General features: G+C 43.2%; 1 protein-coding gene, 1 long non-coding RNA gene and 1 pseudogene across 3 annotated transcripts in view; 2 read left to right on the forward strand and 1 right to left on the reverse strand.

The window, feature by feature from the left end:
• Positions 1–17199, reverse strand: part of LOC147014346 (uncharacterized) — a 39425-nt gene extending 22226 nt beyond the window's left edge. Inside the window, exon 1 of the long non-coding RNA XR_015050746.1 lies at positions 17093–17199. This is a non-coding gene — a long non-coding RNA (uncharacterized LOC147014346). The remainder of the gene's footprint in view (positions 1–17092) is intronic.
• Positions 987–8639, forward strand: LOC147014347 (uncharacterized; annotated as a pseudogene). The gene is made up of 6 exons (XR_015050743.1): positions 987–3659; positions 3803–3975; positions 4137–4600; positions 4746–5363; positions 5610–6155; positions 8092–8639. The product of XR_015050743.1 is annotated as an uncharacterized LOC147014347 (transcript).
• Positions 17200–17346: 147 nt separating the features above from the next.
• LOC147014348 (protein Smaug homolog 1-like) overlaps positions 17347–27368 on the forward strand; it is a 38926-nt gene continuing 28904 nt past the window's right edge. Inside the window, exons 1-2 of the mRNA XM_085852256.1 lie at positions 17347–17485; positions 22863–23083. Of these exons, the coding sequence (XP_085708382.1) occupies positions 22888–23083 (196 nt within the window). The 5' untranslated portion in view covers positions 17347–17485; positions 22863–22887. The remainder of the gene's footprint in view (positions 17486–22862; positions 23084–27368) is intronic.

Raw genomic sequence — 27368 nt, forward strand, 5'->3', positions numbered from 1 at the left:
TATAATGACTATTTTTATTGATTAACACATTATGTAGATCCTTAATCATTTGGTTTGAAAGTTTATAATGGTAAAGTTAAATGTAATTTTTGATGAACAGAAATTTATCCTAAAGGAAGTTTTAATGGAAATGTAATTCGATACTGCATTTTTAGGGGGAAATGACAATTTGGCTCTGTTAATTGGAATTTATTTCCAGAAACAAATATGATCTGTAAGTACCTTATCATACTTGATTAATGATATTAAACTTATCATTATAATTATGGGTATACCCAGAGAGTTTCATATATATTCCTTGAAATACATTACAATTGCCCACCCAAATGACCTTGACCATGACCTTTATACCCTGATCATGACCTCCAATAAAAAAAGAATGTCACCATTGAATTTCACACCCACAAAAACCCATATAAAGTGGTACTACATGATATAGTTCAATTATTTTGGCTAATTGACTATTTGAGGCCATTTATGACCCTGTGGTGACCTTGGACCGATGACCTTGACCTCAGATCACCTCATAACCATCATAATTGAACTCAAAGCACACATAAACCCTATCCTAGACACCAAGATTATGAAGTGAGCATGTCTAGGAGCGAAGATATAGGCCAAGCAATATTTGGGGGTCACCTCCTTAACTGGCTGCCCCAAATACCCTAAAGGTTCACGAATAAATTAAACCCCGAATTTTTCTGTTAATTTACCCCCTATAGTTGACAAAACTGCAAAAAATCAATTTTGGCACAAAAATCCTACGGAATCACATATCATAGTGCACACATGTGGACGTCAGTTTCTGCATGGAACCAGAAACAGTCACCATGTTAGCTATAGCTAGCCTCTTAAAATCTACGTAGGGTTCTAGCTTAATTGTTGTTATCACTGCTTGTATCCCAAAAACATTTGCTAGCATCAAACATTAGGCCACTGTAGAACATGATGGTTGCACTCAGAACATCTGTTATCAGATTGAGAATTCCAGATTTCATTACAGGGCACCTTTAACATTCATGGTTATTTCTCATTCATTTCTCTAACAGTGGTGGTAGAAGTAGACATTAAGCTGGCATGCCCAAAAGAAAACAGAGTGTAGATCCTGCAGCCCACAAATGCTCTCCACCTGCATGCATCCTTCATGTGCCATACATGTCTGATCATGGTCATTTTCCACCCCTCACTAAAATCAAAGGAACTGCTACAGAAAAACTACAACAGCTTCAGAAGATCCGGGATCGACGTCTCCACCAATCACATAAATCCCCATATCGTATGCAATCAGTGTGTGACCAGATCCCTACAACTCTCCCCGATGACCTGGAAAGTGTTGGGTATCACCGCAACTGTTATCAGCGTTTTATTGGCAACCTTCAGCTTCTGGGAGATGATACAGAACCAGAACCATCAACCTCACAGCGGCATCACTCCCCTCGTAAATCAGGGGGTTCTGCTGGACCCATCTTCCCGCCAGAGTGCATTTTCTGTGACAAAGTTGAGATCAAAGATGGTCATCGCAAAGCTGAGAGACCTGCATACTTCACATCTTATGAGAACAAAGAAAATGAATGGGAGCAAATTGAATCACAGGCTGAGAAAATGGGTCTAGTTTGACTTCATAGACAGGTGAAAAGCAAAGACCTCTTTGCTTGTGAGGCCAAACACCATCCGTCATGCTTTAAATCTTTCCGCACAGCATTCGCTAACTACGAGCGCGGGACTTGCAGAGCCAAAGGAGCAAAAGATACCGAGCAGGCTTGCATGTCAGCCGCCCATGAAAAGGCGTTCGTCTCGGTGCTGAAACACATGGAAACTCAGGTCGTCCAACAAAATGAGGTCCCACAGCTATCTTCCTTGCGCCTGCTCTATATCGAAGAACTTAAATCGAATGGGTCCGATAACTCAAATTATTGCTCCAAGAAACTACTGAAACGCCTACAGAATGACCCAATCAAGGAGCATATCCACTTCACGAAGGTTGATCATGACAAAGCTGATGCCATTTCTTTCTGGCTTGTGTACAGCTCGAATATCACCGTTTCCAATGCTCTTGCACGAGCTTACACTCTCGGAAGCACAGATAAGTACCAAAACGTTGCCCTCCTACTTCGTCAGAATATTCTACAGGATTTCAAGGAGTCCAAAGACCAACCCTGGCCGCCAACAGCTGACGACATGGAGCTCACTCCTGAAAATATCCTACCCCCAGACCTTGTCCGGTTCCTCAGCACAGTTATGGCTGGCAAGGAAGACATGGAGACTGAAAAGATGAAGCGTCTGGTATTCTCCATTGGGCAAGACCTGTGCCGTGCAGTGTCAGAGGGAAAATGGAAGTTACCAAAACACATTCTACTCTGTGTGACTGTCAGGCACTTGCTCCGAAGCAGGTAGCTCACCATGATATTACACAGGCTTGGCCACTCTGAGAGCTACGATTTCGGCTTAGAGTTGGAAACTGCCCTGGCCCAGGTCCTGGACGAAGTCTCAACCTATCAGACACCCCAAAGTGTGACATGAGAGGGCAACCTCGTATTCCACTGTGAGTGGGATAACTTGAACAAAACCACTACCAATGTGCACGGCAGCAACATTGTCAACAGTGCTGGGGGAATCGTGGCGCAGGAAGTCAAGCCTGGGTTCGAGAGCAACAAGGTCCGAATGCTGCCTATCATCGACAAGTCGCAACAGCGTAGCCTGAAAGTCGACACACCAAAAACTCTCCCACCCTTGCACTTCACTCGCGTTGGCCCAAAGTTTCCTGATGGCTCATCATTCACACCGCCTGCAGAGAATGACGTAGTCTATGCTACTAAGATGCAAGAGTACTACATCTGGCTCTTCAGCAGGTATATCGGAAGCAGCGGCAAGCAGCCCGTGCCTGGACTCGGGGGCTTCACCTCTGCAACTGGTACTCCCCACCCAGAAAATCAACAGTAGACTACTTCACGCCGCTCCATCAACCGATCACTGACAACACAGTTGTTCGTGAGCTACTGGAGCGTTCTGAGATAGCCACCGCTGAGGTGGGTCAGAGGTGGGTCCTGAATACATTTGATCTGGGTGTCTGTTTGAAAACTCTACCCATCATCTGGCATTGGCCAGATGAATTTGCCAGTCAGGTGGTCATGATTGGGCCCTTTCACACATCCATGAACTACATCGGGATGCTCACAGGCCACAAAATGCGGGTTCTGATATGCAGAGATTCTGTTTGAGGCACAACTAGTGACAACTGGATCGATCAAAGATGTTCCCAGTGGAAAGGCCTACGCAAAGTCCCTCTTTTGCCTTCAAACTGTGTGTGAGGAAATGGAGAGGCTGTTGATGGAGCGATTCAATGAGGAGGAGAACATTCTTATCACTGACCCTGCTGAGCTTCTCAACATGAAGCAGTCTTGCAATCGAGAGCACCTCGATGAAGCCCTCAAAGACCCCTCAACTCTAACCCTCATCGAGAAGTATCACGCCTATGAGGAGAAGGTGCGCAATGGCCACCTGGGGAAGACGGCTGCTTTCTGGATGTCCTTTATTACTTACTGTCATCTTGTCTTCATGCTCCTCCACTCCGTTAAGACCAACAACATCCAGCTGTTTCACAAATGTAATGGAGAGATGGCGAATATCTTCTTTGCATTCGATGGACACAACTACTCCAGGTTTGTGCAATTTACATGGCCAAATTGATAACTTTAACTGAGTACATTTGAATCGATACATACTGGTAAAAGCTCATGCATTATCAGACGAGCTCATCCAATAAATGTTTCTACGTGTAATCAGTGCCTCTCCTTATCCGCAGATATCTGACCTGGCTGGCGGTCTACCTGACAAATCTGGAGAACACACACCCAGGAGCCAAGGACCTGCTCAACAACGGTGCCATTGCAGTGGCCCGCTCAATGATACCGGGGGCACTCAGTGCAGTCGATAAAGCAATGGAAGAAACGTTTATGCGCTTTGCCAAATCATCAGGTAAGTCATCAATTTCATCCAGTAACATTGTATGCATCTGAAAAGGTAGAAGGAAGCTGTATAATGCAAAGTGTAAACTGCTCTGACAAAACCTTTTTTATGATTGGGGTATGTAACTGATTATGTGGGAGCAGGTCACATATTCGTTTCATACTTTTCAGGTGGCTTTGCTGGACTGTACAGCCAGTTTGGGGCATACCAGAGATGGTGTCGTACAACCTCCGCACGAGTACAGTTTTATGAAAAGACCCTTGAAATGGTCGACCTCATCGATGATCCAGACTGCCCAAGGGCGGGGAGACATCGCGAGCTGGAGAAGGCAGAGGTCCAAAAGGGTGAGGAGGCCGTTCAGCGAACCCTCACTACTATCAGGAACTTCACAAATCCATTCACCATCATAGATAAGGACAGGCTCTACTCCCTGGCTTCCGGTGCTCCTGTCTCCATGGACGTAGAGATGGACGTGTTAGGAGCAGAAGCTGTGGGCAAGGCCGCTAAAGCTGACTTCATCAGACGCATACAGAGTGGAGAGCCAGTAAGCTTCTTCGACCCAATCAAGAAGAAGAAACTCAAGACCATGGAGACTTGCAACAAGAAGGTCACCCTCACATCCTCACAGGGAAAGGTAATGAGGTGTTCCAATACCCAAGGGCTATTGTATTTTTTTAATGTATTTTTAAATCATAATCTTTATTTTTACATTTTTAAATGTGAACCCGTATTTTTTATGTTACACGCCATATCAACATGTTAACCATTTATCATTCCAGGTTATACAGTTTCAAGAGCAAAGCAACCTTGCATTCGTGCTCCTCATCAAGTCTCAGAGTCAAGATGAGCCATTGGACTTGGAAGAACTCATGAAGGCCTGATGCCTGTGTCTCCCAGCCTTGGAATGCCGGATGGATTTTTCTCCAAGACCAATACAGCCTCGATTCTGCACTACCTTCTCGAGGACACCACCACAGAAGATCTGCCATACCCCAAGAATGCCCTGTTCAATGTTCATCCAGGATGGCATGGCACTGCTACATACCCTTGCCAACCTTCCCCCAACGTGTGGTGAGATATGTCTATAGGTGCTCAATCAAATGGTGGCCAAGAAGCACTTCTTGTTCTCGACTGACAGTTACCACCCGGAATCTATCAAAGCGCAGGAGAGGTTGAGGCGTGGCAGCTCAGAGAAGATCATTTTGGCTGGACCAGTGACCAGGAAGCCGTATGACTTCAAGATGTTCCTTGCAAATGACGACAACAAAAAGCAGATCTGCCAGCTCCTGCTGCGAGTATGGAGTGACCAACTGGCAGCTTTAAAGCTGGAGAGAACAGAGATGGCAGTGCTGATAGTGGAGAGGAGAGCCCACCATCTTGTCTCATCGAATGGCAAGGTAAATTGAAAACCCATATTATTATGAATTATTATTACCAGGATTAACTTAAATAATATTGCCAACGTGCTTCTTGGTGATTGGTGAATAATAGTATAAAATTTTGGTGATTGGTGATGCGATTTTTTTCTTTCAGTCTTATATTTAAATATTGGTAAAATTGGTAAACTATAAGTGATTATCTGTGATTTTTGTCTCGATCTAACATTGGTGGTGACTGAAGTGCAATGCCCCTTTGTGTTTCAGGTGCGTGAGCTCCCCACAATCTACAGCAACCAGGAAGAGACTGATACAAGGGTGGTACTGTACCTCCATCATGCTGCTGCTCTTGGATACAAGAATGCTGTGGTCAGAACACCTGACACAGATATCTTCATGATTCTTCTCTACCATGCTCATGCCATCAAGCTGACTGTATACCTGGATACGGGGTCAGGGAAACATCGACAACATCTCAACCTCTCTGAGCTTGCAGAATCCTTGGGAGAAGACTACTGCGCCACTCTTCTTGGGTTCTATGTGTTCAGCGGAGAAGACTGTTCCAGTGCCTTCAAAGGGAAGGGGAAGGTGGGGCCCTTGAAAAAGCTGGAGAAGAACCCCAGGTTTCACAAGGCGTTCAGTCAACTCGGTGACTACTGGAATGTCAAGCCTGAGGTGCTGAGGCAGTTGGAGCAATTCACCTGTCTGATATATGGACAGAGTCGTGAGTCTTCAGTGGATGTCGTCCGTGCCAAGTTGCTACGCAAAATGGTTGGGGAGGACAAGAAACTCACTTCCAAGTCTAAAGGCCCGGTCACACCTTGACGTTTTAGCCAACGTATGCCGATTTTTGAATTTTTTTTCTAAAACGCTGGCACACGTTGAATACGTTATGGGTAAGTTTTGATAACATTGAGAGCACGCTGGCATACGTCGTAGTACGTTGGCTTTAAACGTTGTACTTTTCGGTTGTCCTCAAATTTTTTCATGCTTGAAATTTCACAACGTATGCTGGCGTATGACTCACACGTTCCGCTACGCTGGCCACAAGTACGCACGGTCTGCGATCGTTCACAGACGTCAACACATGCGACGTGTAAGGTAATCACAAGTTGAGACACGCCGAGGTAATGTTTAGCGTACCCGAAACTTATTTCTAACCTATGATTAACGTGTTGTTGGCACGTTACGCGATCGTTGCCACACATCGACAGACGTTACTTTTAAGTTACTCATAGGCTGAAAGACGTCGGTATAATGGATCGTCCTTGCGTCAGCGTCCACGTCCACGGCCAGGACACTTATTTGCAGCATTCTTCAAACTTTTCTTCGGCATGACGAGGATGTTCACACTTCGATGTCTAGCTTGGCTATGATTCCAATTGTCCATCGGCAGCGTCTATTTAAAATAGTCGAGTTTGAGCGTTTTAACACGTTCAGAAGAAACGTTTCAAATTTCCAAACCCCAGCGTCAAAAAAAACAAAAAAACAAAACAAAGGCGAGTGACAGCAATTTAAATCGTTCATTGTAAACAATGAAAATAGCTGAGTGGTACCGTTTAAAAGTCGTTGAGTGTAAAAAAAATCCAATTGTTGAGCGCAAGCGTCTACTTTCAATAGTGGAGTTTGAGCGATTTAAATCGTTGAGTGGCAGCCTATGAACCTTCCCGTGGACACGCGGACGCAAGGAGGATCCATCATAACCCACACCCTCCCCCTCACACTCACCTACTACTGCCAACATGAACAAACGACTACTAATACTAATACTAATAGTAATACTGATACTGATACTGTTACTGCTGACATGGACATCGACTCAAAAAGGACTCGAAAACACTGTTGGGTTCCCCTTTTATGAGCAGCATTTTTATATACCAATTCCCAAAACCACAGGGAACACGTCTTTATATGGCAGTTGTAAGCTAGAAACACGTTCATTTTTTTTTTTTTTGTCGACCGGAAGACGTCATTGGAATACGTCTACATACGTCGATGTGTGTTGGGGCTACGTAAAGAATTGGTTCAAAGCACGTCAAACATAAGTTAGAAATAAGTTTCGCGTAAAAAAGACATTACCGCGATGTGTTTCGACTTATGAGTAGCTTATAAGTAGCCTTTGTGGACGTGTGTAAGTGTCCGCATATCGTGTGTAAAACTTATCCCCATCGCATGCGGAACGTGTGTCATACGCCGAGTACGTCGTAAAATTTTGAACATGTTCAAAATTTCTTGACGTACTCTACTTACTACGACTTATGATAGCGTATTTAGCGTTCTACTCGCGCATACCAAACTTACCCATACCGTATTCGACGTGCCCCAACGTTTTAGACACACTTTTTGTTACGTCGGTATACGCTGGCAAGATCGCCAAGGTGTGACCGCGATTTTGACCCTTCCATTTCTACGGCAGTTATGATTCGAATCGTTGTGCGTCAGCCTTTTAATAGGCTACGCCACGACATCGTCGGCGATGCTTGCAACGCGCTATGCCAAAGTTAGACTACCGTTGGGCATCGGTTGTGTAGGCCGACAACAGGTTCAGCATTCGTTCGTATAAGTTATCTATAACACAACGAAACGTTCTGTGTAGTTACCAATGCGTTATACATAAGACCAAGTCACTATGAATACGTCCGAATCTTTAAAAAAAAACATCAAAAGTTCAACGTAAGCCAGCGTTTTACATACATTTTAACACGTTGCCATCGCTGGCTAAAACGTCAAGGTGTGACCGGGCCTTAAGGTCGACCTGGCTCGCCTTCCTCCATGCCACTCTGCTCTGAAGCTGCACGTCCAACGTGTGAACCACCGTGTCGCCTTGTACAAGTGAGCTGATGAAGCTATTCTTGAAAAGCCAAAACCCTATGATGAGGGGCAAGGATGGATGAGGACTGATGAAGGAGTGTTGAAACAAGTATGTTCCTGCGGTCCTGTCCTACCAACCTCGCTAGTTGATCTCCTGGACACTGGAGAGTGTGAACAGGAAGAGGAGGAGGAAGAGGAAGGAGAGGACGAGTTGGACTCTGATGATTTCATTGAAAACGATGAGTGATTCATAGTGGAGAAACATTTACCTGACTGTTTATCTGGAATGGGAAAGAGAAGAAGAGTTCTATTGTGATGTTTGACCCTTGTACTATAAAATAAATAAACATTGGTTGAAAACACAACAACATCTGTCTAGACACCTTATTTGTTCAGTTCTCTGCAATATGAAGTCTCTTAATTGGTAAAAATGTGATTATTTTGTAATGGCGGCACTAATTTGCATACTTGCATGACACAGACACATGTGATCACTTTAGGAATAGTTTTATTATGATCTTTGACCCTTAAAACATGGGTCTAGACACCTTATTTGTTCACTTATCTGCAATATTGGCTGAGATATAGTGAAACTAGATTTTTTGATAATGGGGGCACTAATTTGCATAAAAATGATACGTGGGACATTTTGACAACTTTTTAACATAGCTCATCATTTTCTACACACTTTTTCCAATCTAGAAACACTGATTAGAAGTATATTTCCGGGGGGGTGCATGATACCCCCCTATTCCTACTCGACTAAATAGGTCTGATCTGAATCCGACCTTAACCAAAATCGAATCACCTTGTTCTTGTTCCAGAACCAACTCATCGACCTCGTTTTGTCATAACTCGTTCACAACCTTTAGAGATATCATGCTCTACATAGTTTTTAGCCCCATCTCTCAATGGTGAAGAATCACTTGAAAAAATTTCGTATCAAGATCTGGATTCGAATCTTCACCAAAATTGAATCAATTCGTCCTCATCATACACCCAACTTGTCCACAAATCTTCTCTGGAATCCATCCATAACCTTTTGAGATATTGTGCTATATATTATTTTTGGCCATATCTCTCAATGGTGAAGAATCACTTTAAAAATTCTCAGATCCGGATCCGGATTCGAATCTTCACCAAAATTAGTGTTGTTATCCTTGGCCGGTCAAATACACACACAAAAATATTCAGAAGAATTGCTTGAAAACTGTGGCCAAAAATCGTGTGACAAACAGACAGACAACCAGACAAGCCAGTCGGTGACATGGGTGGTCGCTATATAATTACATACGTCATACAGTTTTTGACGGATCGGGCTGAAAATTTTTGACAAAGAGGTTGATTGTAGTGCGCATAAAAGCGCGGAAGCCGATTTTTGATTTTCCCTAAAAAAAAAAATTTCGGATTTTTTCAAAAATTTCAGTCATGTTGCTCGACAACGATGGCGTCCATAGCAACGGTGCTCAAAAGCATAGAACTAGATCCTGGTATGAACCTACCAGTCAAGTTTCATCAAAATCGGCTGACTCCTCTGGCCTCCAGCGCTGTCCATTACATACAAACAAACAGACAGACGGAAAACCTGAGAAAACGGTAGTCTAGTGACCGCCCAACGGATGCTACAGACCAACATACTTGCCAAAAATTTTTTTCGCCAAGTAACAAGACCTATCAAGGCCAAATAATTAGCATTACCTTCCATTGCAGTGAGTGGGAATAACGACATAAACATGCTAGATTGTCGAGCTGCTGATGCTGTTGTTGCCAGGGAAGGGAATACAACCAACATGGAGGTGTGCACGGCATTATGGGATCGCTCTGAAAACTCTCAAGAAGAAAGATGTTTGTCTATGTGTTGCTATTTTTGTCAGAGATGGAAAAACGGATCTTGTGAAAACTTTCAGAGGTTCATCAGTGAGTGTTGGGGAGTGTTTTAGGCAAAACGAAATTTTTGAAAATAAAAGTTGGATTTTTGGGGGATTTTTCGTACATTGTGATGGATTTTTGAAACTCCTGGGGTGTCAACTACCAAGTAACACAAAATAAGAGTAGTTATGTCAGAGTAATTTCTTTAGATAAACCTGGGAGTCCAAGGAGTAGTCTGGGGGAAAATATACATTGTGCTTGTAATGAGGCCTACCCCATTTTTATTCTCTCTCTCTCTCTCTCTCTCTCTCTCTCTCTCTCTCTCTCTCTTTCTCTCTCTTTCTCTCTCTTTCTCTCTCTTTCTCTCTCTGTCTCTGTCGCTGTCTCTGTCTCTGTCTCTGTCTCTGTCTCTGTCTCTGTCTCTGTCTCTGTCTCTGTCTCTGTCTCTGTCTCTGTCTCTGTCTCTGTCTCTGTCTCTGTCTCTGTCTCTGTCTCTGTCTCTGTCTCTGTCTCTATCTCTGTCTCTGTCTCTCTCTGTCTCTTTTTGTCTCTCTCTCTCTCTGTCTCTTTTTCTCTCTCTTTTTCTCTCTCTTTTTCTCTCTCTTTTTCTCTCTCTTTTTCTCTCTCTTTTTCTCTCTCTTTTTCTCTCTCTTTTTCTCTCTCTTTTTCTCTCTCTTTTTCTCTCTCTTTTTCTCTCTCTTTTTCTCTCTCTTTTTCTCTCTCTTTTCTCTCTCTTTTTCTCTCTCTTTTTCTCTCTCTTTTTCTCTCTCTTTTTCTCTCTCTTTTTCTCTCTCTTTTTCTCTCTCTTTTTCTCTCTCTTTTTCTCTCTCTCTTTCTCTCTCTTTTTCTCTCTCTTTCTCTCTCTCTTTTTCTCTCTCTTTCTCTCTCTTTTTCTCTCTCTCTTTTTCTCTCTCTTTTTCTCTCTCTCTTTTTCTCTCTCTTTTTCTCTCTCTTTTTCTCTCTCTTTTTCTCTCTCTTTTTCTCTCTCTCTCTACTCTTCACAAGCTGTGGAGGAGACAAGACAGTTACAGTGCCCTCGACTGGGCATGTTGAGGAGTTGAGTCAGTTACAGCACCCCCGAATGATCACCGTCATCAATGGGGCACCACCATCGACTTCTTACCAGGCAATGGGTGCAGGCGGATCACAGGAACCAACCAATAAGCGCCGCTGGATCACAGAAGCGTGGATATGTGAGGTGACAGGTGGCACACCAATAAAGTGCCATCCCAAGTAGGCAAGCGGTGTGCCACACCTAGGAGCCATTCAAAGGAGTGTGGAGTCGGGAACGGACATTGGAGCTTGGAATGGAGCGGTCCAACAGAGAGGCGGGGAGATCACCAACGAATAGGAGGGCATGGTTACCACACACCTACTGACATTCTCCCGAGCTGTATCTCGCTCAGTCCATCTAAAACTCCAGAGCATCAGCAGAGTTCGCCAACGGTCCTTTTCAGGACCCCCATCATTCTTTTGCAATTCACACTCTTACATCTCCACACAAACCCATCTCGCTGATTCCCTCTGAATACCAGAGAATCAATGGGGTCCCAACAGCCCCTTGTAAGACCCGCATTACACTTTCACGCTCCACATGCTGCACCTCACACACTGAACCTCACACCCCACACCTCACACACTGCACCTCTTCACACATCCACATTTCCCACCCAGTTCGGTACCATCTGAGTCAGCCAGCTCATTCTCAGGTAAGTGTGGGGGTCGCACCCATGCCCAATTTCTAGCATTCATCTGTCTTTCAAACTTACTTTTCCTCTACTTATTTTCCTGCAATGAGTCGGGAGGAACAAAAGGTTCACACATATGACATCATAGGTCACATGGTTTGGCAGCCATATTGGATTTACACTGAAACCTATTGGGTGGTCGCCAGACTACCGTTATTCGCAGGTTTTCCGTCTGTCTGTTTGTATGTAATGGACAGCTCTGGATGCCAGAGGAGTCAACCGATTTTGATGAAACTTGACCGGTAGATTCATACCAGGATCTAGTTGTATGCTTTTGAGCACCGTTGCTATGGACGCCACCGTTGCCTAGCAACGGGACTTTGAAATTTTTGAAAAAATCCGAAAAAATATTTTAATATATATTTTTGGGAAAATCAAAAATCGGCTTCCGCGCTTTTATGCGCACTATAATCAACCTTTGTCAAAAAATTTCAGCCTGATCCGTCAAAAACTGTAAGACTAGTATGCAATTACATAGCGACCACCCATGTCACCTACCGGCTTCTAAAAAAATCTTCTTCTCCAGAACAGCTGGATAGATCGAAAGGAAGCTTCACACAAATGTTTCTAAAGCCTTGGGTGTAGAAGTTTCACGAAAAATTGATAGGTCACATGGTTTTGCAGCCATATTGGATTTAAGAAAAGTATTAAATCATGTTTTCTCTGGAACCGCTTAATCAATCGATGTGAAACTTCAGAATTATGATCTAGTAGTGATGGGGAATACATGTTTTAAATTTTAACTTGATCGGACGCCTGGTCTGACAGCCAGAATTATTTAATTTCTAATCTGGGTTCTTTTGATTTATATTTATTTATTTATTTTTTGAATAAGGTTCACTTGGCTGTGCCTGGATGGGTTTGAGGGTAGAGGAGTAGCAGCTGAAATGTGAATCCTATCCAGGTTCATCCTCATGACTTCATCTTTGCTTTTTGTTTGATTGGGTTCCTTCAGATTACTCCAATGCAGGACTGTACCTATTTGGTCTTCCATTTGATTTGAATTGAATTTATTTTAATCCCATTCGAAATTGAATTGAATAGTATTAAAAAATCGTTTTGGGTCAGGGTCAGGTGTACAATCAAAGCGGGACGTCTTGTTACCCAGAAACCACTGACAGCAGTTATAAAGTGACAGTTCTAATTATGTCATAAATTATGTAACACACCAATACAAAATACACCACACAAAACTACACAAACACCACAGAAAAGTCCTGGTGAGGATCTGCAATCTCTGATTGCTCTTTTTCTAGTTGTAAATGTTCTTTTTCACCTTGGCAACACTGGGTAATCGAGCTAGTTGTATATAAAACTTTGTAAACATTAAGCAAACATGTGATTCAGGACAATATCTTCATTGTATAATTTCATCCACGTTGGGGTGTTTATATACACAACCGGTGTGATTCATTTCTTTTTTTTTTATTGGACTCCTCTAATTCAGGACATAAACAATCATAATCATGACAAATTCGTTCAGAATAGAATCGTACGTCACATCATTACAACATATTGGCACCCATGTGGTTCCTTGAACGATTAAAATTCCAACCAATCACTGATGTTGTGGTTAAACTTGCCCTAAAAAATCTCATTTTCCTGAAACAAAAAACTGCATGTTTACCATGTTATCATGTTGACTTTGTTTGCTCTATTATGTGTGTATGACATCTTTCTGCAGCTGTCTTTGTTACCTCCGCCACCGAAGGTGAAGGAGGTGATGTTTTCACCCCTTTCTGACTGTTTGTCTGTGTACAGGATATCTCAAAAAGTTTGCAGACGAATCCGGATGAAATGTTGTGGACACAAAGTGTGACAAGGAGGAATTTATTCAATTTTGGTGTAGATCCGGATCCGGAAGAAATTTGGTGGACAGGTTCGGTGAGTGACAAGGAAGAATGTATTCAATTTTGGTGTAGATCCGGATCTGGATGAAATTTGGTGGACAGGTTTGGTGAGTGACAAGGTAGAATTTATTCAATTTTGGTGTAGATCTGGATCTGGATGAAATTTGGTGGACAGGTTTGGTGAGTGACAAGGAAGAATTTATTCAATTTTGGTGTAGATCCGGATCTGGATGAAATTTGGTGGACAGGTTCGGTGAGTGACAAGGAAGAATTTATTCAATTTTGGTGTAGATCCGGATCTGGATGAAATTTGGTGGACAGGTTTGGTGAGTGACAAGGAAGAATTTATTCAATTTTGGTGTAGATCCAGATCTGGATGAAATTTGGTGGACAGGTTTGGTGAGTGACAAGGAGGAATTTATTCAATTTTGGTGTAGATCTGGATCTGGATGAAATTTGGTGGACAGGTTTGGTGAGTGACAAGGAAGAATTTATTCAATTTTGGTGTAGATCTGGATCTGGATGAAATTTGGTGGACAGGTTTGGTGAGTGACAAGGAAGAATTTATTCAATTTTGGTGTAGATCCGGATCTGGATGAAATTTGGTGGACAGGTTTGGTGAGTGACAAGGAAGAATTTATTCAATTTTGGTGTAGATCCGGATCTGGATGAAATTTGGTGGACAGGTTTGGTGAGTGACAAGGAAGAATTTATTCAATTTTGGTGTAGATCCGGATCTGGATGAAATTTGGTGGACAGGTTTGGTGAGTGACAAGGAAGAATTTATTCAATTTTGGTGTAGATCTGGATCTGGATGAAATTTGGTGGACAGGTTTGGTGAGTGACAAGGAAGAATTTATTCAATTTTGGTGTAGATCCGGATCTGGATGAAATTTGGTGGACAGGTTTGGTGAGTGACAAGGAAGAATTTATTCAATTTTGGTGTAGATCCGGATCTGGATGAAATTTGGTGGACAGGTTTGGTGAGTGACAAGGAAGAATTTATTCAATTTTGGTGTAGATCCGGATCTGGATGAAATTTGGTGGACAGGTTTGGTGAGTGACAAGGAAGAATTTATTCAATTTTGGTGTAGATCTGGATCTGGATGAAATTTGGTGGACAGGTTTGGTGAGTGACAAGGAAGAATTTATTCAATTTTGGTGTAGATCCGGATCTGGATGAAATTTGGTGGACAGGTTTGGTGAGTGACAAGGAAGAATTTATTCAATTTTGGTGTAGATCCGGATCCGGATGAAATTTGGTGGACAGGTTTGGTGAGTGACAAGGAAGAATTTATTCAATTTTGGTGTAGATCTGGATCCGGATGAAATTTGGTGGACAGGTTTGGTGAGTGACAAGGAAGAATTTATTCAATTTTGGTGTAGATCCGGATCTGGATGAAATTTGGTGGACAGGTTTGGTGAGTGACAAGGAAGAATTTATTCAATTTTGGTGTAGATCCGGATGCGGATGAAATTTGGTGGACAGGTTCGGTGAGTGACAAGGAAGAATTTATTCAATTTTGGTGTAGATCTGGATGAAATTTGTTGGACAGGTTTGGTGAGTGACAAGGAAGAATTTATTCAATTTTGGTGTAGATCCGGATGTGGATGAAATTTGGTGGACAGGTTCGGTGAGTGACAAGGAAGAATTTATTCAATTTTGGTGTAGATCTGGATCTGGATGAAATTTGTTGGACAGGTTTGGTGAGTGACAAGGAAGAATTTATTCAATTTTGGTGTAGATCCGGATCTGGATGAAATTTGGTGGACAGGTTTGGTGAGTGACAAGGAAGAATGTATTCGATTTTGGTGTAGATCCGGATCTGGATGAAATTTGGTGGACAGGTTTGGTGAGTGACAAGGAAGAATTTATTCAATTTTGGTGTAGATCCGGATGCGGATGAAATTTGGTGGACAGGTTCGGTGAGTGACAAGGAAGAATTTATTCAATTTTGGTGTAGATCTGGATGAAATTTGTTGGACAGGTTTGGTGAGTGACAAGGAAGAATTTATTCAATTCTGGTGTAGATTTGGATCTGGATGAAATTTGTTGGACAGGTTTGGTGAGTGACAAGGAAGAATTTATTCAATTTTGGTGTAGATCTGGATCCGGATGAAATTTGGTGGGCAGGTTCGGTGAGTGACAAGGAAGAATTTATTCAATTTTGGTGTAGATCTGGATCTGGATGAAATTTGTTGGACAGGTTTGGTGAGTGACAAGGAAGAATTTATTCAATTTTGGTGTTGATCTGGATCCGGATGAAATTTGGTGGACAGGTTTGGTGAGTGACAAGGAAGAATTTATTCAATTTTGGTGTAGATCTGGATCCGGATGAAATTTGGTGGACAGGTTTGGTGAGTGACAAGGAAGAATTTATTCAATTTTGGTGTTGATCCGGATCTGGATGAAATTTGGTGGACAGGTTTGCTGAGTGACAAGGAAGAATTTATTCAATTTTGGTGTAGATCCGGATCTGGATGAAATTTGGTGGACAGGTTTGGTGAGTGACAAGGAAGAATTGATTCGATTTTGGTGAAGATCCGAATCCGAATCCGGATCTGGATACGGGAATTATTTAATTTTAAAAGTGATTCTTCACGATTAATAGATAGGACCAAAACGATATAGTAGTGTGTGGCATGATATGTCAAAAATGTATTGAGCCCGGTATGTTCTCGTGCATCAGGCATTACATGGTGGAGGTATGCGCTCGCTCGAGTACCCTTCTCGTTTGTCTCTGTGTTCATTCTATTCATGGTTGTTTCGATGTTCAGGCTGGGCGATGTGTATCAAGGAGGACACAGTCCCTCGGATGGACGTTGAACTGGGCGTCCCATGTCCCAGCACTTGTTGCCGGATGTTAATATTCCACCGACGCTGTCCTTCTGGAAGAGTCGGCGAATTATCGCCGGCACACTGAACAAATGACAAATGATTGTTCGAACCTATAGGGGGGGGGGGCACTGCATCAGCAAACCCCACAGAAGTGATGCAACCAGCAAGACAGACTGATCATTGACACTCGGTGCAACATGCACACGATAAGAGCGAAGGATTGTTTTTTATTTTTTATTTTTATGAATGGTGAACGGGTTGGATTTTTATGAATGGAGTTTCCTTTTCCCTTCCCTCTTTTCGTACTCGTACGTTCTCGCACGATTCCTCCGATATGTCGGTGACTTGCACGAACGCACGACCGATCGAGTGTTGTTGATGCGTTATAATGAGCGCGTTTAGAGGAGGTGGACCCGAAACGTTTCGACACTTGTCGTGTCACGTGCCACGGGATTCATGCCACGTGGCCGTTGTGTTGCCCGTTCGAGTGTTTTCAAACGAGTAATAATACACCACCTCTCCGTATGTACGTTCCTGTTGTTACATCATTACTGCTTCGAGGCGGTTAGACCGCACTTTTACGGTTCGAACCACAATTAGAGCCCGGAATGAGAGGAATTACTCGGTATTCACCTGAATTCGTATTTGTTTGGAAGTGTTTCACTTCCAGTCCCGCAAGAAGCACGGTGTGGGGGACGAGCAACCGATTACACTCCACGTACGAGTCCACGTCATCATTGAGGATCGAAAGGTTATTCGATACCGACGTGAACAAAGACAAGAACGACGTCGGTCCTTCAATTGTCGAGTTTTCCTTCAACCGTCGGGCCAAGGAGATTTTTGGGCGTGGCCTGAGGGCGTGGTTAAGGGCGTGGTTAAGGGCGTGGTTAAGGGCGTGGTTAAGGGCGTGGCCTTTTGCAGCCGAGCTTCAAGACGACGAGGCCGCGTCTGCCCCGCGTCTCTTCTTTTCGCGGTTATGGTCCATTTCCTGGATAGACTCGATCGCCAGTCGACTTTCCGGCCTCGGTAAATATTAATGGGGACGCTGGATTGGGGATTTGTGAACCTTGCTTGCTTCGTTCGCCTTGCGCCCGAAGGGGATAGGGTTCGTGACGCACACTTGGACGGGCCGTGGTGCGGGCAGTGCGGACGCTTGTGCTAGGAAAGCCGGGAAAAGCCTCGGGCCTACGCGCCCCACCCTGTCCTGCCCGGACGGTCTCCTGTCCGATCCATCGTGTATTATGTAACGTAGTCGCGTTATTTGTGAGTATAAGCTTGCTTCTTGTGATGATTTTGATTGATTCCTCTCATTCCTTCCTTGCACAAGCTGTTGGAAGTGTTTGAGCTTCGGATGGGGTTTTGAAGTCGTGGTTGGTTGGAGTCCGCTTGCGCGTTGGTTCGTTTTACCTGCTGGTATACCACATCAGCGTTACGAAGGTGTTTAGATTACGTCTGTATTTTAATTCCTTTACTGGTTGTCTTCCAATGAACACGAGGATCTGGGACGTCCAGGTGAACATGCAAATGAATGCCGGCACGTCCAGGTGAACATGCAAATGAATGCCGGCACGTCCAGGTGAACATGCAAATGAATGCCGGGACGTCCAGGTGAACATGCAAATGAATGCCGGCACGTCCAGGTGTACATGCAAATGAATGCCGGGACGTCCAGGTGAACATGCAAATGAATGCCGGGACGTCCAGGTGAACATGCAAATGAATGCCGGGACGTCCAGGTGAACATGCAAATGAATGCCGGGACGTCCAGGTGAACATGCAAATGAATGCCGGGACGTCCAGGTGAACATGCAAATGAATGCCGGGACGTCCAGGTGAACATGCAAATGAATGCCGGCACGTCCAGGTGAACATGCAAATGAATGCCGGGATGTCCAGGTGAACATGCAAATGAATGCCGGGATGTCCAGGTGTACATGCAAGCGAATGCTGGGAAGTACATGCAAATGAATGCCGGGACGTCCAGGTGTACATGCAAATGAATGCCGGGACGTCCAGGTGTACATGCAAATGAATGCCGGCACGTCCAGGTGAACATGCAAATGAATGCCGGCACGTCCAGGTGTACATGCAAATGAATGCCGGGACGTCCAGGTGAACATGCAAATGAATGCCGGCACGTCCAGGTGTACATGCAAATGAATGCCGGGATGTCCAGGTGAACATGCAAATGAATGCCGGCACGTCCAGGTGAACATGCAAATGAATGCCGGCACGTCCAGGTGTACATGCAAATGAATGCCGGGACGTCCAGGTGAACATGCAAATGAATGCCGGCACGTCCAGGTGTACATGCAAATGAATGCCGGCACGTCCAGGTGAACATGCAAATGAATGCCGGCACGTCCAGGTGAACATGCAAATGAATGCCGGCACGTCCAGGTGTACATGCAAATGAATGCCGGCACGTCCAGGTGTACATGCAAATGAATGCCGGGACGTCCAGGTGTACATGCAAATGAATGCCGGGACGTCCAGGTGTACATGCAAAAGAATGCCGGGATGTCCAGGTGTACATGCAAGCGAATGCTGGGAAGTACATGCAAATGAATGCCGGGACGTCCAGGTGTACATGCAAATGAATGCCGGGACGTCCAGGTGTACATGCAAATGAATGCCGGGACGTCCAGGTGTACATGCAAATGAATGCCGGGACGTCCAGGTGTACATGCAAATGAATGCCGGGACGTCCAGGTGTACATGCAAATGAATGCCGGGACGTCCAGGTGTACATGCAAATGAATGCCGGGACGTCCAGGTGTACATGCAAATGAATGCCGGGACGTCCAGGTGTACATGCAAATGAATGCCGGGACGTCCAGGTGTACATGCAAATGAATGCTGGGACGTCCTGGTGTACATGCAAATGAATGCCGGGACGTCCAGGTGTACATGCAAATGAATGCCGGGACGTCTAGGTGTACATGCAAATGAATGCCGGGACGTCCAGGTGTACATGCAAATGAATGCCGGGACGTCCAGGTGTACATGCAAATGAATGCCGGGACGTCCAGGTGTACATGCAAGTGAATGCCGGGATGTCCAGGTGTACATGCAAGTGAATGCCGGGACGTCCAGGTGAACATGCAAACGAATGCCGGGACGTCCAGGTGTACATGCAAGCGAATGCTGGGAAGTCCAGGCGTACATGCAAGCGAATGCTGGGAAGTCCAGGCATACGTGCAAATGAATGCCGGGACGTCCAGATGTACATGCAAACGAATGCTGGGACGTCCAGGTGTACATGCAAATTAATGCCGGGACATCCAGGTGAACATGCAAATGAGTGCAAGCACTGGGAAACTTGAAAGTGTTCTTCAAATTTTGCTTCTTTTTGGAAGAGTTCTCAAGGCATATAACAGTGGGTATGTTTGTGTTTGTTTTCTTTCTTGTTCTCTCTCCTTTGGACCCCACCATTCCTAAGGATGTACCTAAATCGGGTGAACATCTCATGGTCCAGTTGTTCCCAAGATTGTTGCTGTGCAATAGTTGGAATCCCAAGGTGTTGTGTTTTGTTGTTGTTTTATGTGCGGCCTATTGCTGCTGGTTGAATAATTTTCTGGAAGCGTGGCTATGCCACTGATGCAGTGCCGCTGGTACTAATTTTGCTGACCTCGGAAGGATGACAGGCTGAGTCAACCCACCTGGTGCTATTTCAATGGCTGGACAGGAGCTCAAACTCAAGTCACTGAGATCTTAAGCCAGCCACTTTAACTGTTAAGCCAAAACCAAGCTTCGTTTTGGAGTTAGACCGCACACAAAGCGAATCATGGGGTTCAGCAATTTTTTTCACTTTTTCTGTCTGTCTGTCTCTCTCTACAAACGTCAGTTTATGATTAAGGAACAACTTGATTTCAATTTGATGTTGTATTTCGAACATCATCCGGAACACGAACCTGCAGTTTAGCAGTCGTTTGCCTCGATTCACCCCGATCACACATGCACAGAGAGGAGTGAGATTTTTTTTTTTTTTCATCTGCCTGTCTGGAAGTCAAACATTGAAAATCATTCCAACCAGGAAACTTACTTTTCATATTTTTATTTTTTTTTGTAAGGATGTCATAAAAGATGACAACATGCATGAAGAACTAATGTAACATGTTAAACGAGATGAGCACTCTGAAGAGCGCATACCTCCACCACGCAATGCCTCTTCCAATGGAACATATCGGGATCATTACGTTTTTTAAATATTATGTTGTATTTCGCTTTGAGCCTGATCTCTCAATGGTGAAGAATCGCTGAATTTTTTTTTTTTAAAGGATGTCATAAAAGACAAAGAACTAATGTTTGCGTGAATGTGACTACCAAATAGTTCCAATCATTCTAAAGCAGGAAGTACTAAAAATTAAAAAAAAACCTCTTATCCGGGTTCCGATCTTCACCAAAATCGGATCCATTTGTCCTTGTCACACACTCAACCTGTCCAAGTTTCGTCCGAATCCGTCCACAACTTTTTGAGATTTCGTTTTAGCCCTTTCTCTCAATGGTGAAGAATCACTTTAAAAATTCTATCCGGATCTTCATCAAAATCTAATCAGTTCGTCCTTGTCACGCACCCAACCTGCGCACCAAATATCATCTGAATCTGCCCACAACTTTTTGAGATATCCTGCGCACAAACACAAGGATGAAAACATAACCTCCATCCACCTTTGGCGGTGGAGGTGATAAGGTTGTGTAAAAGATGCTGCATCAATGGCAGTAAACTTCCAAAAATTTTATTTGTACAACCTTTAAAATCTTAATTTTATTTAAATTGAATTATATACCTGAACACGAGCACAAATCACCTTTTTGGTACAGTACCTTCAAAACCCTTCCGTTTAGCACTACTTGGCCAAATGATCACGGCATTTTACGTTATCACGGCCAATAAAAAATTTCCACTCGCAGACCAAGCCCATGTCCGTTTCTCAAGACTGTGTAGGGTAAGGTGTTCTATGAACTTTAGTTTATTTTTATTATCCTCCACCAAACAACGAAGTTGGCGGGGGGATATAGAAATGGGTTCCGTCCGTCACATTTAGTTTCCGGAGCTTAACTACAAATCCCCTCAAGATATATATTTACGAAATTTGGTACACATATCAAGCAAGTGGTGAACTCGTGCCTTTTGATATTTAGAGATTTTCCCCAAAAAAATTTCTGTCATTTTCCATGGAAACAAGTTGGGTATTAAGAAATAATTGAGGTTAACCTTTGTTTCCATAGCATAGTTGCAAAACTATTAACTATTTCTTTATGAAATTTGGTACACACATCAAGAATAAATTGAACTGGTGCCTTTTTTTGCTACTTGTGAATGGATATAGACATAAGTTGCGTCCGTCCATTCGTCCGACCGTCCGTCGCATTTCTTTTCTGGAGCTTAACTACAAATCCCCTCAAGATATCTTTACGAAATTTGGTACACATATCAAGCAAGTGGTGAACTCGTGCCTTTTTGATGTTTCCAGATTTAAAAATATATATTCTGTTTCCATGGAAACAAGTTGGATTGAGACGAATTTCCCTGATAATCCAGTATCTTAAATGGCTTGTAAGCAGAGTGAAAACCTTGTCCTCATTTACTATGGCGGGGGATATCGAAGACTTTGTCTTCAATGGATGCTAGTTATTTTTAAAATGCTCGTTATTTACTTATTGTCAGTGCTATTGTTTGTAATGAGCTGTGTTTGTTGGGCTTTCTGTTCCCTTTTATTTTATTTGTTTTTTTTTTCTCTCTCTTGCACAATTTTGTGCGCTGGTCTTGCTTTGTTGAAATAGGATAATCCAGATATTTTGGCTATGTGTAAATTTTGAGAAGGGAATTATCAATGTCGATTAGATACTTATTTAGAGGAGTGTATCAGTAGGTTTGTTGAACTTGTTATATTCAGGCTATGGTCTTCAATCCTTGCAGTTACCTGCTGTAATTTCATTTTCAGGACTTGGATCATTGTCCTTGGCGAACACTGTGACAGTAACATTGTGGGTTCATAAACTGGATACCTCTTGTTTGTACTAGAATATAAGACCAATCGCTTTGCTGATGCAAATACCAATCGTTGCTGTGATGGCTAATCAATGGGGCAAGATGAAAAAGGGATTCCTGGGCTTGCAGGGATAATCAGCATTACAAGTTGGCATTTGCACTTTGCCACGTGTGTCCATGTACCCATAAAAAAAATTCTCATCACAAACCTTCCAGGGAGTTCCTTGAATCCACCGTAGTTCGATTTTGTTGAAATCCGTTCTCAAGTTGTAACACGACAGACACGGCTCCTTTTGTTATATAGATTTTAGCTTGGGGAAGTTGGAATGAACTTTGTATGGAAGGTTCTATAAAAGTTTGAACTTTTATCGTGTTTCGCCTATCCTTCCAACTATTCCCTCCCCATAGCTGAGGCGGGACAAGGTGATACACCATGATGTTTCGCGACCAGGTGGGAGTGTTGAGCTCATGGTTCAAAGCGTGGAATGAGTGTGAACAAACGGTGGCTTTGCTGTCGTTGCTGAAGCGTGTGAGCCGCACGCAGGCCCGTTTCCTCCAGCTCTGCCTGGACCACTCGCTCGCCGCTTGCACCGAGCTACAAAGTCTTGAGAGGGAGGCCAATGATCCAGGTTTGTGGTTTGTTTTTTTTAAATGAAAGTTTGGTTCCTCAGTGCCTGTTTTGGGTTTGCTTTTCGAAATGCTTCCTGCATTTTAGTGCTGGAAAACTTTGCAGGGCTGGCATTATCTGCTTCTGCTGAGAGGCTGCAATGACTGCATATCTTTGATAATGTTGTTTCATCCAGAGGAGCTTTAAGTGCAACTTCGTGTGGAGATTGTTTGCACATGTTGGAATAAGTGTTGGATCGGTATTTAATTGTACCTCGGAACATGCAAGCTATTTTTCTTGGAAATGTTTTCATCCTTTCTGTGTGTTATTGTTCCATCTGCTTCCTAAGCAGCATTCTGATAGCAAAACTTGTCTGGTGTATGTAACACCTGTATTTATTGTATTTATTTTATTTATTTTTTAATTTTTATTCCCCCCCCCCCCCCCCCCCCCGACACCTTCTCTTGCAATGTGGTTGATAATGGACCATTGTGATGTATGCATGGGAAGGCCAATAACGCATGATGATATTCTCTGGTTGGCTGTGCTGGAAAGCTTTGAACACATGATTGGCCACAGTTGGGCAGTCTTTGTTATCAGAAGGTGTGGTCGAGATTATAGTGGAGAATTATCGCATGTGGTTGCCATTGTTGTCTTTTGATTATGCCACTTCAATTCTCCCATCTGGTGATCCTGTGTCTGATGTGTTTGAGAATTTGTCACCAGGATGTTGTTAAAGTAGAATGGAAAATGAGTCTTGCTCGTGAAGGCTCGTGTCAGTCCACATCTGCAGACAGGTAGAATGATGGTTAGAATCAACAGAGAATTGATCAAAGAATGATAATTGCTGTGGAAAGCAAGGAGAAACCGACGTTTCAGGTGTGAACCCCTCGTCGTTAACCCTCCTTTGCTTTGGTGCCGATGAAGCGTTAACCTGAAACATCAGCTTCTCTTTGTTTCTCAAAGGGAGGATAGAGGGTTGAGAGAAATATTACTGCTGGAATGGATAATTAAACTGTCTCTTCCCATTTGAGCACTTGGGATCCAAGGTTCAAATCTCATCTATCATATTGAGTTGTTCAGTTCTTTGTTGGTTCTTCTGATTGTCATCGTTCGAGTATCTGATATTTCTAGAATCTCTTCCTTGTCTGTAGGATCAGGTTAAACAAATAAATAAAGAAATAAAATGTTTGTCATCTTTCTCTTGCCTTGGGCACCGCAGATGTTAACCATTGGTAGGTTGTTGCACAAACCGTTTGTGTTTTTTTTTTTTTTTTTTCCTTACTTTTTGCTGGATGGGAGACTAACTTGGAAGCATCTCATCTGACATGCTTGCTTCCTGCCAAACTTTGGTCTGATTAAAACTGCAGTCTGACACAATAATTAAGGTGGTTCGGTACCCTGTCATCTGCAAAGGCTGTTAAGCTGGCTGTCCTCTTTGCAACTGAAGATCCCACGATATCCTCCAAAAGAGTAACCCTCTTTGCCGGTGTGTTACCAACTTACCTGGACAGGTCCAGCGTAATACGTATTTCTCACCTTGTTTGTTCGAAGTGATCCTGGGTTTCCATCCACCTCGATTCTCGAAAGACCCAAATGCTAAGCCTCCAGCAGGAGATTGGATTGGTTCCGATGTTCATCGTTGCCCCATGGAAAGACGAAGCATTTTCAATAGCATTTGGGTGGAGATTGAATTGCCTGTAAAATGCATGCTCATCTGGTATCATGATGACGTTTGAACAGCCTGCCTTCCAAAATTTGTTTTACTATTTGCATTTATAACATGTACACTGTACCAGTTAGCACCCCAGTTTATTATATTGTTGCTTTTCTTCTATCATTACCTCTGTTTGTCTATCTGTGAACACGATATCTCAAAAGGTAATGGACGGATTCTGACGAAACTTTGTGGACATGTTGGGTGTGTGACGAGGACGAATTGATTCGATTTTGGTGACGATCCTGAGACAAGAACTTTAAAAGTGATTGTTCACAAGTGACAGATCGGGCCAACAATGATGTGTATATATATATATATATATATATATATATATATATATATATATATATATATATATATATATATATATATATATATATATATATATATATATATATATATATATATATATATATATATCATATCATCTCAGTTGTGGAGGAATTATGACAAAACTTGGTGGCTTGTCCTTATCACCTACCCAACTCATCTGATTAGATTTTGGTTAGGCCGGATTGCATCTGGACCTTATTAGTAGGAATGAAAATGTTAACTGTTCAGCCTGGCTGAGGTATGCGCTCTCCCAAGTGCCTTTCTAGTTCATTGTCTGTTTTGCTGTCCAGGATTTCAAGCAGGCAGTGTACAGTGTACCACCATTTCATATAATTCCCCATCCCTTCCCACAATCATTTTGAACCCTATATACCCCTACCTAATCTGTACCCCTTACTTGCATGTTGCTGTGTCTTCTCATCCCCCCTCCCCCCTGCTTTCTGTTCATTCAGTTTGAAGTTAAACTCCCAAAATCCAGTCTCATTGCTCACTTTGACTCATTTGTTCTTCTCTTTCTCTCATCTGTGGATCCAACCTTCCATTCTGTTCAGTCCAATTCTTCCTTCCAGGGCTTCAAGACAGCTGTCTCTTGCTACCTCAGGTCATCCCCTATCCATACTCATGATATCCTCTACCCCATCCATCCATCCATCCATCCATCCATTGGGACCATACTCTGTGCAGAGCGTTGGTGCTGCCTAAGCAGTCCTTGGCTATTGGGTACAATCCTGGATGAGTCGCCACTCCGACACAGTGCACCAGCATGCTGGCACTCATTTTGCCAACCTTGGAAGGATGACAGGCAGTCAACCCCACCTGGTATTAATTGAACAGTCGAGGGGGATTTGAACTTAAGATCCCAGGATCCCAAGCCTACCACCCTAACCATTATGCCAGCACCAAGCAGCCTCTTCCCCAAATGACCCCATTCCCAAGTACTCCCTTTTTCCAGCTCCCCCCCACCCCCACCTCTCCCTATTCTTTTTGTTTCTAAGTTGTTGGTTGGTTTGTTGCTCTTCTGTTTCATCCCCACCTTCCTCTGCTTGTGTGCAGCTTGTTCACCCCTATGTGTGCTTCTCCTGCTCCCCTTGATCTTCCTCTCACTTCCACTCTGTTGTTGGTATTTCCCATTCTCAGTTTATTTGCCTTATTTCACCATTTATTTGTCGCTCATCTTTAAAACTTTGCTGCAAAAATGAATGATACTTGGAGCATTTTGCTGGAATGATGTACATTGGTAATGAGAAAACTATGATGGGTAGGACAAAAATCTGATCTTGTCTGGTGTTGGGAAGTGAAAGTGGTTTGTTTTGAAGGGTGAGGCAGAATATCGGCAAACCCTGGTTAGTTGATCAATTTTTACCTCTGCCATTTAAGGTGGACAGAGGTTGTTTTCACCCCTGTTTGTCTGTCTGTTCACTATCTGTGAGCAGGGTACCACAAAAAGTTGTGGATGGATTTGGCCGAAATTTGGTAGACAGGCTGGGTGTGTGACGTACAAAATCATTAGGTTTTGGTGAAGATCTGAATACTATAATTTTTCAGTGATTCTTCACCATTGAGAGATGGGGCCAAAAATTTTATATATGGCACGATATCTCAAAAAGTTGTGAACAGGTTCAGACAAAAGTTGGTGGATGAGTTGAGTAGGTGACATCAATAAGCTGATTCGATTTTGGTTAAGGTCTGGATGCAGATCTGGCCTATTGGTAGGATACAAAATGGAAACTGTTCGGCCTGCCGGAGATATGCGCTTTACCGTGTGCTGTTCTAGTAGTTTTAACATCTTTATTCAACATTTTCATATTGTTTCACTCCATTAAATGCTTTGAAACAAACTTCATTTCGAAATGTCATCTTAGAAGAGTGTTTTGTCGACATTGATTTAGTGCCGAATTTTCGACACTTGGAATATGTATGCAGGTAATAAAAGAGGATGGTGATGGAAAATTGGCTGTTGTGGTACTGGTATTGTGGCTGTTAAAAAAAAAAAACGAAAATCAATAAATGTAATCTTTGGAAGGACATGTTGCATACCGTCAGCCTCAAATTCCTTTGCTGCCTTATTTGGCTGCTGGGATTTCTAATGTTTCCTGCAATTTGGGGCCGGCCGTGCCTTTCCCAGCTGTGTCGAGACATTCCTTCAGCAGTCGCTCACTATGCAAGCTTGAACCCATCCATGAAGTCCATGCTATGGTGTAGAATTCACCGTCACTTGAAAAATATTCAATTGGGCATACGTCACAGATATCAA

Source organism: Eptatretus burgeri, chromosome 13 (assembly GCF_056783735.1).
Source record: "Eptatretus burgeri isolate ZD-2024b chromosome 13, Ebu_testis_v1, whole genome shotgun sequence".
In the NCBI taxonomy this organism is placed as follows: domain Eukaryota; kingdom Metazoa; phylum Chordata; class Myxini; order Myxiniformes; family Myxinidae; genus Eptatretus; species Eptatretus burgeri.